The sequence below is a fragment of the Medicago truncatula genome, chromosome 1, assembly GCF_003473485.1.
Source record: "Medicago truncatula cultivar Jemalong A17 chromosome 1, MtrunA17r5.0-ANR, whole genome shotgun sequence".
In the NCBI taxonomy this organism is placed as follows: domain Eukaryota; kingdom Viridiplantae; phylum Streptophyta; class Magnoliopsida; order Fabales; family Fabaceae; genus Medicago; species Medicago truncatula.
Window position 1 is genome coordinate 56256225 of NC_053042.1, and position 11803 is coordinate 56268027.

General features: G+C 34.2%; 3 protein-coding genes across 6 annotated transcripts; 2 read left to right on the forward strand and 1 right to left on the reverse strand.

Annotated features, from left to right (window-relative positions):
* The first annotated feature begins 463 nt into the window (after window positions 1–463).
* On the forward strand, window positions 464–3806 carry LOC11428348 (probable protein phosphatase 2C 38). 3 transcript variants are annotated; one of them, XM_024773143.2, is made up of 5 exons: window positions 464–663; window positions 1150–1493; window positions 2348–2715; window positions 2918–3154; window positions 3289–3773. In XM_024773143.2, the coding sequence occupies exons 2-5, from the start codon at window positions 1178–1180 to the stop codon at window positions 3505–3507; spliced, it is 1140 nt and encodes a 379-aa protein (XP_024628911.1). In that variant the 5' UTR covers window positions 464–663; window positions 1150–1177; the 3' UTR covers window positions 3508–3773. The 3 variants fall into 3 exon arrangements, with proteins under 3 accessions (XP_024628911.1, XP_003592807.1, XP_039686007.1); XM_003592759.4 differs by having other exon boundaries at window positions 465–663; window positions 901–1493; window positions 3289–3806; XM_039830073.1 differs by lacking the exons at window positions 464–663; window positions 1150–1493 and adding an exon at window positions 1556–2048 and having other exon boundaries at window positions 2327–2715.
* Window positions 3807–5047: 1241 nt separating this feature from the next.
* On the forward strand, window positions 5048–7869 carry LOC11438242 (glutathione S-transferase L3). Its single transcript, XM_039830074.1, has 10 exons — window positions 5048–5406; window positions 5499–5570; window positions 5671–5731; window positions 5969–6055; window positions 6172–6270; window positions 6360–6459; window positions 6697–6773; window positions 6879–6986; window positions 7350–7430; window positions 7517–7869. Exons 1-10 carry the CDS (start codon window positions 5150–5152, stop codon window positions 7526–7528), a joined length of 954 nt encoding a protein of 317 aa, XP_039686008.1. The 5' UTR covers window positions 5048–5149; the 3' UTR covers window positions 7529–7869.
* Window positions 7870–8126: 257 nt separating this feature from the next.
* Window positions 8127–11266, reverse strand: LOC11445799 (CDP-diacylglycerol--glycerol-3-phosphate 3-phosphatidyltransferase 2). 2 transcript variants are annotated; one of them, XR_003007936.2, is made up of 8 exons: window positions 10782–11266; window positions 10616–10713; window positions 10494–10544; window positions 10301–10414; window positions 9196–9252; window positions 9024–9109; window positions 8503–8735; window positions 8127–8416 (listed from the first exon to the last, which is right to left on the reverse strand). XR_003007936.2 is itself a non-coding variant. In XM_003592761.4 (7 exons), the coding sequence occupies exons 1-7, from the start codon at window positions 11107–11109 to the stop codon at window positions 8615–8617; spliced, it is 855 nt and encodes a 284-aa protein (XP_003592809.1). In that variant the 5' UTR covers window positions 11110–11266; the 3' UTR covers window positions 8127–8614. The 2 variants fall into 2 exon arrangements, 1 of the variants encoding a protein (XP_003592809.1); XM_003592761.4 differs by having other exon boundaries at window positions 8127–8735.
* Between the last annotated feature and the right edge of the window lie 537 nt (window positions 11267–11803).

Here is an 11803-nt window from a genome sequence, read left to right on the forward strand (position 1 = left end):
AGTCCGTATGTCAAGTACCTACAATTATAGGTAAAGTGATAAAAAAAAAAAAACATTTAATGCGAGTTGAAATATACAATTTTCAACTTCACAACAATGTGAGTTATTTTGAATATAATTAGGTCAATTGACAATACACAAGTTGATGGAGTGTTATGGTCCAAGATATTTTCATCAAAATTAGAAAGTGCAAAGAAGAGTGAGATATATTGGAATAAAAGCTGGAGTTAGTTACATTATTATATGAATATAGGAGAAGGTTTCAATATTACTATTACTAAATTAAGAAGAGAACAGAAAAAGGAGGAAAATTAGGCTAAAAATGTGGTTAGTTGAAGGTCAAAGTCAAAACCCCACCAATGCATTAATTAAAAAAATAGAAAAAAACCAAAATTGCCAATCAACCCCAAAAGCCCTTAGCTTGGGAAATTCCCTCACCACCAAACCAAACCTAGTTCTTTTTTTATTATTTTTTTAATTAATTCCTTTTTATGGGTACAAAATTTACAATGAATTAGGAAAGAGAAAGAGAAAAGACCCATATAGTATACCAATTCAATTCAATTCCCCCAAATCTACAAATCAAACAAACCTTCAACTTTCTCACCCCTCTTTCCCTCAAAACTCTTTGCCCCCAAACCTTAATCAATTTTTCTATCTAAGGTACGATCAAAAATTAAATCTTTTCAATTTTTAATATCTGGGTTTTTATTTTTTTACATGCCATTGTGTCTTTCTTTTCTTGTTTGAATAATTTCAAGAGATGCCCTTGATTCATTATGATTGTAAAGATTGATCCTTTTTGGTTGTTGATTGATGAAACCCTCATTATGATATTAATTTGATTGATAATCAATGATGGGGTATCTGTATTGATTATGATCTCAAATCCTTGTGCAGGTTTGGGACATTGTTGCAAATAAATAACAACAAAGTCTTTGATGGTTTCTTCCACTTTTACATATTATTATGATGTCAGTATTCATTACTAGGCATTTGATTTCTGGAGCTTGTGATAGTGACTTTGGCTCTGTAACGTAGATAGATGGTGTAGATTATAAGATAGAAAGAAAAAGAGAAGAAAAAAAACTAGGTCATTTTTATTTGTATTGTCATTGACTTTTATTTGATGATATATTTGTTGATCAGTTGTGTGGGTGAGGTTATGTTGTAAGGCATGGTATCTGCTACAATTAGGCGAATTGTGTCACCCTGTTGGAGGCCATCTATTGAGGGTGAAAATTCTGGTGATGCAAGTGGACGTTCCGATGGTTTATTATGGTATAAAGATTTTGGAAGACATTCAGATGGTGATTTCTCAATGGCTGTTGTTCAAGCAAACAATTTGTTGGAGGATCAATGTCAAGTTGAATCAGGACCCATGAGCTCAATTGAAGGAAGTCCTCGAGGTACTTTTGTTGGTGTATATGACGGGCATGGAGGTCCAGAAACTGCCCGCTTTGTCAATGGACGTCTATTTAAACATATCAAGAGTATGCTTTTCTTCTCTCTTCACCCTGCAACATAATTTTGTTTTAATAGATAGATATATATTCATGCTGGTCTTAATTGGATTCTTGTTATTTGTGGCATGACTCCTTAGCTATAGAGGGATTTTTCCCTTCTTTTCATCTATAAAAATCACGTCCACTAGAAAAACCTTACCATAAATAGTTTTAGTGGAAATCAGATTTTTGTTAAAGAGTTGTTCAACCTATTCAACTCATGCAGATGATGGGATATGGATTAGTTGTTGTTTTTATTAGATGCTAAGAACCATGTAATACAAATAATTGCATATTTTGATTCTTTTTTCTCCACGTTTCTAAAAGTCTAATTTATTTCAGTGTATGATTGTTTTTGTCTTTATTGTTCAAGATCTTTATGATATTCACAATTTATTTCAATATATGATTGTTTTTGTTTTTATTGTTCAAGATCTTTATGATATTTGTCTTTTATCTTAATGGAATTTCATGTGGATGACATCCAATGGAAGATGGATGGTACTAAGTTCGACGGGGATTAACTGATTTTGTGATCTAATAACTTGATCCCTAATTAGAAAATTTGTTTTCAAGTGGTCACTAGATGGTGCTTGCTTACTCTTTGTAACTAATAAGCCCAGGTTTTACAGAACTTTTTTTATCTATTAAACTCGATCAAATTGAAGTATAGTGGCGTGAAGTATTGATAAAATTCAGATTACCTTTTATTCCTTTGCCTGCTTATTTGTTACTCTTTGAACAAGTATTGTAAGATGACATAAGGGAGGAGGAGGGTGATTTTTGTGTATTACTTTACCTGGTTCATATGATTTCTGAATTCTTAGCTGATCTATATGCAGAGTTCACTTCAGAAAATCAGGGAATGTCAGCTGATGTTATCACTAAAGCATTTTTGGCTACAGAAGAAGAATTTCTTGCTCTTGTAAAGAAGCAGTGGCAACACAAACCACAGATAGCGTCAGTTGGATCTTGCTGTTTGGTAGGTGTAATATATAGTGGGGAGCTCTATATTGCAAATGCAGGAGACTCACGAGCAGTGTTAGGTAGACTGGACGAGGCTACAAAAGAGATTAAAGCGGTTCAACTATCCTATGAGCACAATGCTAGCCTGGAATCTGTAAGAGAGGAGCTACGCTCGTTGCATCCCAATGATCCACAGATTGTAGTGATGAAGCACACGGTCTGGCGCGTGAAGGGTCTCATTCAGGTGACTATTTAAAAGCTTTATATCTCAAGTTTCATTTTCTCTTTTCATGTAATGTAAGATACACGTGCACGCATTCAATGCCAGTGTTAGTATTTCCTAAAATTATGAGTTGATGTGCATGTTGGAGGTATGTGTTCATGAACATGAATGTCTTCTGAAAATCATAGAGTTGTGTTGTTTAGATTGTTTATTTACATTGTAGATTTCAAGATCCATTGGCGACGCTTATCTAAAGAAGAAAGAGTTTAACCAAGCACCACTGTTAACAAAATTTCGGCTCCCAGAACCCTTTGAAACGCCTATCCTCAAAGCTGAACCAACAATACAAGTACAGAAACTACAACCTTGTGATCAATTTCTTATATTTGCATCAGATGGATTATGGGAGCACTTGAGCAATCAAGAAGCTGTTGACATTGTCCAGAGCTGTCCACGCAATGTATGATTCTAATTTAGTTGGGTTTTTTTCTTTTTTTCTTTTCCTATTTCTGTCAGCTCTAAATCTTCTTCTGATCTGCTATATTCAATGTTCACTTCATTGTATAAACAACAACTGTGCTGTCTGTTGTACAGGGAGTAGCGAAGAAACTGATCAAAGCAGCGCTTTGTGAAGCTGCAAAGAAAAGAGAAATGAGATATTCAGACTTGAAAAAGATCGACCGTGGGGTACGAAGACATTTCCATGATGATATAACGGTTATAGTTGTGTATCTTGATTCGCATAATCCACGTGCTCCGGCCGTTTCAATTAAAGGAGGTGGTGATTTTGGCATTGGTATTGTAAATGGCTAATTGGAGAGTTTTTCCACTTCGATATCAATTGAAGTTCCCTATCATCTCTTAAATTGGTATTCAAAATGTAAATTTTCTTCTTCTCACAGTCCCATATACCATTCCTGGGATAATAGTTTCAACTTTCATCCTTTTCCATCAAATTTTTATGTAGTGTTTGATTCCCCCCCTTCCTTAAGGCACTATTACATTTGAGACTGGGACTCATAGAAGAGCAGATACATGAGGTTTTTCCCAATTTTTATTTGAGAAATATCTTTACTGCACCTTTGTTCGTTATTATAAGTAACAATTTGACACTTGAACAACCAAAGAGTTGTGGTTGGGAGGGGAGATCCTACTAAGAGTGTTTTGGATGGTTAAGGTCTATGTTTTAACGTATAATTGAGATTGTTAAAAAAATGTAAAGAATACCATGATGTATGTTCATATAACAATGCAATCATTCTTCCTTCTTTTTTAGAAACATTTTATAGCTTACTTAGATAAGAAAAACAAACTCTTTCCATGCCTCCAAAATTCGTCACAAGGACACACGCCTTTAAACTTGGCAAAGCCGGTGAATACTTCCCACCAATAAGGTTACCCAAAAAAAAAATTGACATACAAAGATGGTATGCTAATACAAAGACGTTACTACAAAAGATTTGACATGAGAACTCCAAAAACGATTGCAATCGGTTAATGGTTTCAATTACATATAATATAGTTCAAGAAAATGGTGGAAATTAAGGGTTAAATATGTTTTTGGTCTCCGTAAATATGTCAACTTTTCGTTTTAGTCTCTAAAAAATTTCTTCAACTTTTTAGTCCCTAAAAAAAATTTCATCTTCATTCTTCACTTTTCGTCCCTCATTTCAAGTAAACTTATATGTAAAATTCATATTTTTTGAATAAAAGTTTGCAGAAAAATTCATAATATTATAAGAATCACGCACAAAAAAAAAATAGAATTTTTTAACAAAACATGAATTTAATATGAATTTTTATATTTTTTAAGGTTAAAAATTCATATTTAATTTGTGTTTTGTTGAAAAATTCTAAATGTGTTTTAGAATATTTTACACATTTCTGCACAATTTTCATTAAAAAATGCAAATATTAAATTATAAATAGGGACTAAAAGTAGTGATTGAAAATTTTATAAGGACTAAAAGTTGAAAAAAAAAATTAGAAGTACTAAATCGAATTGATATATTTATAGGGACCAAAAACATATTTAACCTTATTTTAATTATAAAAGCTCGTTACTTGAAAAAATTACAATAATTCAGTTTTTTTTACTGCCACAATAACTCTGTTAACCTCGACTTGAAATATGAAGCTTGGTTCTATGAAAGCATGATGATGTTTTTTTTCTTCAATTATACATTACATGGTTGACCACATCATCAAAGAGTATTATATTACTTTTGAATTTATTAAGACAAGGATGAGATGGAACGAATTTTATCATTTTATTAATATTAGCAGTAAACAAAAGCATCCAGCAATCCTCTCAAAAAAAAAAAAAAAAAAGCATCCAGCAATGCAAAGTCACTTCAAACATAAAAAAATAAATTGATCTAGAGACAGTGCCATGGCCACACGTTCGTTATAAAATAGGATGTGAGGAAGAGTTAAGCTGCATCAACATAGAGTGATGAATATTCATTGTCATCATTTTGGAATTATGGCTATATCATCATCATCATCATCATTGGTAACCAATAATAATAGCAGCTTGTTCTCAGTCTCAGCAAGGCCACAGATTTTGGTTACTTCTTCTCTTCCTTTCATGTCCACAACTTCCATCCATTTCCATTATTCACCTCATAATAAGCTTCACCTCCGGCAGCGGTTTAATTCTGTTACAAAATCATGCGATGTTCGCGTGACAACATTAGCCATATCAACCGGGTATGTCTGCTTGCCTGCTGAGGCTAAGCTGAGCTCAGTTAACTAATTATGCTTCTTTCTAACTAAACTTGTTTTTATATTGTGAACTGAAGTGTGCAACAAGTTCTTCCACCACCCCTTACTTCCACTTCACCTCCACCTTCCTTATTTGATGGAACTACCAGGTTTCTTACTTTCTTATCTTCTTTTTCACCAAACAAACTAACACAAATTAAATGATATATTTATGTATTCTTTGTGTCTGTGACTGTGGGTGAACTGAAGGTTGTATATCTCCTACAAATGCCCCTATGCCCAGCGTGTATGGATTACCCGTAACACTAAGGTTATTCTTCATTCTTTTATTATAAGCTCCTCCATATATTGGTTTAGTGTCATAAACAGTTTTCAGCTTATGCTCAGTTTACAATGTTCCCCCTCCTGTTGCAAAAACAGTATATACATAAGTTCTTACTATAAAACAAACACTTAATTAAGTTGCATATCCAAACACCATCTTAATGGTGTGTGATTTTCACACAATTTATTTGGTAGTATCAAGATCTCTATGTTGTGGAAGCAGGGATTGCAGGACAAGATACAGTTGGTTCCCATTGATCTACAAGACAGACCTTCTTGGTACAAGGACAAAGTCCACCCAACCAACAAGGTTATTTATCCTTATAACTTTGTGCCAAAACCATGATATGTTTTGTTGTGGAAATTCAAGTGTACCACATTCTAATAGTGATTTTTATTTACTTATTTATGTATTTCCATTTCCAGGTTCCATCTCTTGAACACAATAATGAAGTTAGAGGAGAGAGTCTGGATCTGATTAAATATATTGACACTCATTTTGAAGGACCCTCCCTTTACCCTAGTGTTAGATACTTATTTTTTTTCTTTCACTTTTGATCTTTATTTTCAGGTCCAAAATATAAACATTTTAAACTTTACTATTTAATAAACAGGGTCATGATGACAAGGAGTTTGCTGAAGAGTTGCTATCTTACACAGATACATTTTACAAGACAGTTGTTTCTTATTTTAAAGGAGATGTAACTGAGGCTGGTAAAATGGCTCTTTCTTGATGCTGTTTTATTACATACAGATAAATACATATAATGATATAAGAGAAATGTTAAACCTGGAGAAAGGGGGGAGAGAACCGTTGATTTCATTGTTTAGAGGGAAATAAGAAGAGAGAGAAAATAACAGAATGAATGTGAGAATTTAATCTATGTGAGCTCTGTGTAAAAAGAATTCTAGTGCATGTAAAGCATGACTCACCTTACACTGCTTCATTAGGCACTGCATTTGATTACCTTGAGACTGTTCTCTCCAAATATGATCACGGACCTTTCTTCCTTGGCCAATTCAGTCTGGTGAGTATACTTATATTGATTTGTAGCAATGGCAATGCATAGTATACTCTTCTTGTGCGTTTTCACAATTAAATTGAACTTGTCAAAGTTTTCTATTAATTTCAGGTGGATATAGCATATGCTCCTTTCATGGAAAGATTTCAACCGTTTTTAATGGATGTGAAAAATTATGACATTACAGTGGGCAGGCCTAGACTGACAGCATGGATTGAGGTAGAGCATACAGTAAAATATTATTTATTTGTGTATGCTTATTACAGTTATTGAGAAAATATGTCATGATATGGGAAATCTACCTGTCGTTGAATCAAGGTCGTTTTATGGTAACATATTTTTCCACAGCGATTCCAGAAGTTAGTGTACGTTTGGATTCATGGTAAGTTTGCCAAAATCATGATGCCACCGTGATTATGGCAAACTCACTGTGATTTCAAGCATACACTTGGACATTAGGCTGCTAACCTATACCAATAAAGGTGGAACCTTGGGTATGACATGAATATGTCACAGGTTCAACACTACATAAACTTGTATTCTGAGCTTCGCTCAAGAATTAAAATTGTGCTCTTAATACAGGGAATAAACAACATTGAAGGCTACAAAATAACACGTTCTGATCCTAAGGAGTTAGTTGAAAGCTACAAGAAGCGATTCCTGGTATCATAAGACAGAACTAAATACATTTTTTGAATTCACAATGCCACTCAATTGCTGTGTTATCCATAATCCTTTCTTATATGTAGGCAAATCCATGAATTCAATGTTCGGTATCATAGCAGGAGTCAAGAGTTCCAAAATGGGTCAGAAAATCAGAGCCAAATGCATTATATCCATCCAGGGACCAGGAATCATACGACAAGCACCGATCGCTAGACAGACTGATTATGTCATCCAGAAAATGCCACAGAATGAATTAATGATTAGATAATAATATGAAGATGCCCGTGTGACTTGCATGTTTATTATATTCTGAACCAAAATTTATAATATGACATTACTACTGAGGCAGTGGCCAAGTAAACTGTTACGGCATATGTAATAGTAGTAATTCCAATTAATAACTAAAGGTCTGATTGGATTCTTTAGTCGAGTTTAACTATTATCATAAACACTTAAAATTGTTTTGACAAAAAAATAAACTTGAAACTGTTTAGAAGAACTTACCAGAACAACTTATACTGTCCATAAACTGTTTAATTTATTTCCACAGGTTTTTCTTGATACTATTGTTTATACGAAAATAATTTGACTTTATTTTATATTTTGTTATAGATATAATTTATACATGAGCACTTTAATAATAAGTATATGTTATAAATACCTAATTAAACTAACTTCCAAAGGGAGTCTAACTGAAAAGAAACAAGTTCAACTTTCCGACGTCCACATTATCCAATATACCCGATATCATAACGTTTTCAAGTTATAGTTTGTTCGATCAAGGCTTCTCTATGCACACTGTAGTTGCAATTTAACTGGTGTGCTTATATTTATACATAATGAATAATAACATACCAGAAGAAAAGGCAACTGAAAAGTAAACAAGGCTCGCAGAAAAGTTCATGTTTCGAATTTTCTATGGTAGCAAAGCTCCGACGACTCCAAAATCTATTTGCCTTCTTTCTTTTTATTACCTACAGTGACTGGGGACAAAAATGTGTGCAGATAACTTTCAGGAATAGTAGAAATGGTGCTGTATAAGTTAGACATTGTGCAGAATAAATATTACATTTACATGCCACTATGCAGCTCCCTTTCGTGACGTCGGTAACCACACAACAGGAGAATCAGAGCCACAAAAAATTGGATATATATGTGAAATACATGGAGCATCAAGCATGCTACCTCAACAAAACCTTCCAAATTTTCCTCATATATACAGCCAATGACCATAAGGCGAGCCCTGCAGAAGTATAAAGCAATGCAACACCAGACCCCACTACAAAGGCAGCTCCTCCATGACTGAAGAAAAATGGGAAAAGACAGAAAATCCACTCAGTCAATGACAGTGCTTAAAACACAATTTTGAGGGGAGCAAAATGAATGCTTATCATTTTAAGATACAACTTCTTATAAATTCAAATCTAAAAGGAGTTATTTTTCTATATAAATAAGATTATGCATTGGACACCTGAAGTTTAGAGCAAATTATTAGCTCATTTACGAATGAGTTTCTCACATAATTTTTCTTTTCATGGCAATTCAGGTAATAGTTAGAGTATATCCTCAAAATACAAAGTAAATAGATACCTCGAGTCCCGGGTTGCGAGGAGGAGGGCTAACGCAGTCATCTGTGTGGCTGTTTTCCACTTCCCCAAGTTATTTACAGCAACAGCCTATTATACCAAGTTTCATTATACAAGCTCATGACATTGTGCTAATACCAGCTAGTTGATTCAAGTGTACAGGGGATGAAACAAACCTCTAAAAGCTTACTATCCTGGGAAGCTGCCCATTCCCTAACAGCAGACATGGTAATCTACTTGGAAAGTCACAGGAGAAAAAAATATAAGGAATCTGATTTGGTCACTAATGCAAAACCAGTAAATCAGAAGAAAATATGATGTCTCAAAAGCATAAGGAAAATACACAAGAGTATGGCTAATTACCATATAAATATGGATTTCAGTTCATTAAACAGTGAAGCTTTTGAGTAATTATATATTAACTATGCATCATGGACATGGCAAAGCAAAATACGATTATAGGTATATGCACGATATGCCAACAAATTGTCTGGATTAATTAAACTATCACATATTTCTCTTCCAGAGCACTCTAGATTAAAACAGTAGATCATCAATTGCTTGAGAAACAAACATTGTAGATCCAGACAAGGGATATATGAATTCTCCAATCCAACACACAGGAAAACTGATTATTTAACTTGCCTTTACTTTGGCTCAGTTCATTCAATACCAACAACAACCAAGCCTTATCCCACTAAGTGGGGTCGGCTACATGGATCAAATTTCGCCATAATGTTCTACCCGAAACCATATTTGGATCCAACTCATTAACCTCTAAATCTTTCCTAACAGTTTCTCTTATAGTTTTTCTAAGTCTTCCTCTACCTCTTCTAATCTAACTCTCCTCCATCTGATCTACTCTTCGTACTGCAACATCTATCGGTCTTCTCTCTACATGCCGAAACCACCTAAGCCTATTTTCGAAACCACCTAAGCCTATTTTCTATCATCATTTCTACTAAAGGTGCTACCCCAACTCTCTCTCTAATGGTGTCATTCCTAATCATATCCCGTCTAGTCTTACCACTCATTCAGTAATGGGAAAAATAAGATCATTAGCAATTCTTAGTCATTGACGGTTACAATGAACATCAGATTCACTGTCCTGGTAAGTAGGTGTAATAAGAGTTTGTTAATGTGTACATAACACATTACAGTTAAGATGCATGAATTTGGTGATAGATGAAGAAGGAACCTCACATGGTTGCCGTTGATGTAAAGAAGAGTTAATAACTTATAAGTAAAACATGGCTTAGAAATGAGATAAGTGTGCATTACCTCTCTTCCAATGATGGCAATGGCTGGTATAGGGAGTAGCCAGGGTAGTTGGGCAAAGACACCAACATCCAAGGGTCTAGTACATAATAAGACCAATGTGGCGGCAACCATAAGCTGCAATGAGTAGAGTAGAAGACATGTATGTTGTTACTTATTATTGACATGTAATGTAATATGCAATAGGAATAGGTACCTTGTCAGCAACAGGATCTAAGAATGCACCAAATTGGGATTTTAAGTTCATCTGCATTGAAAATATCAAATTTAGAAAAAGAAAAAAAGTAGGGTTAGTAAGTGTGGGTGTTTGAAATGTACCTTGCGAGCAATATAGCCATCAAGCCAATCAGTAACTGAGGCAGCAACGAAAATTGTGGTAGTAGCAGCGGTTCCTCGCCAACCATCCATATAGAAAGCTATATACAAACATAAATAAAAAATGAATGTGAAATTGTAATTGCAAATGGAATATTGAAAGACTTACTAGCAACAAGAAGGGGGACTGCGGCGACACGGCCAAGAGTGAGAATGGTGGGCAGAGTGAGCAATTTCGAAGGTTCCGGCTGTTCAGGTTGTGGTGGAAGTGTTGAAACAAGAGCTTTTCCAGAAACCCCTAATTTGTCTGAGAAAGAAGAAGAAGAAGAAGAAATTGGGAATTTAGTTGTGTCGCGTTCATGTTGGTGGTGAATGTTTCTATAAGGGATATTGTTTGAGAAAGAGATGAGGATGGGTTTGGTTCTGGACTTGGCTGAACGGAGGAGAAAACAGATAGAAGTAGAAGCGGATGCGCTCAGTTTCAAGCCCGACATCATCAACCAATTCACCGGTGAAGGGAATCCAAATTTACCACTCGCTCCTTTCAAACAAATCACTATTTTTCAGATAAATAATACAATTCAATTTTTTCTCCGTCAATGGAACACAATAATTGTTTTTTTTTCAGATTAATATTTTGGGGTGTTATTCATTTTGATATGTAAATATTGTCAGCTGAAAGCCTAGAATACTTTCTTACGTGTCTGTTTGGTTCTCTCGTGAGCAAGTATTGATTTTGATTGATTGAATTGATTTTGATTAAAAGTTAGTTGAGTAGATTGTTTTATATTTGAATACATTAATATGAAAGTGATTCTCGTCATTTTATGTTAGTAGATTGTTTTATGTTTGAAATACCAACTTCGGTTGGGATCGCTTCGCTTTTGGATGCCAAAATCAATTTCGAAAATAACGACCCAAACACTTGTTTTTCATTATACTCACTTTTATCATCTCTAAACTCACGTTTTAAGATCCCCACTGTCCAACCAAACGAGTACTTATTGTCAAGTCACACATTATGTAATGTAGAATTTTATTGTCTAATTCATACTTATAAAATCGATTTGTAAAGTGAAGAATGTCATCAATTTAAAAATTCTAGTAAAGAGTTTTATCTTTGATGTGAGATTAAATCTAGGCTAAAATATGCATTTCATCCCTGCAAATATAGGGTATTTGGAATTTCAT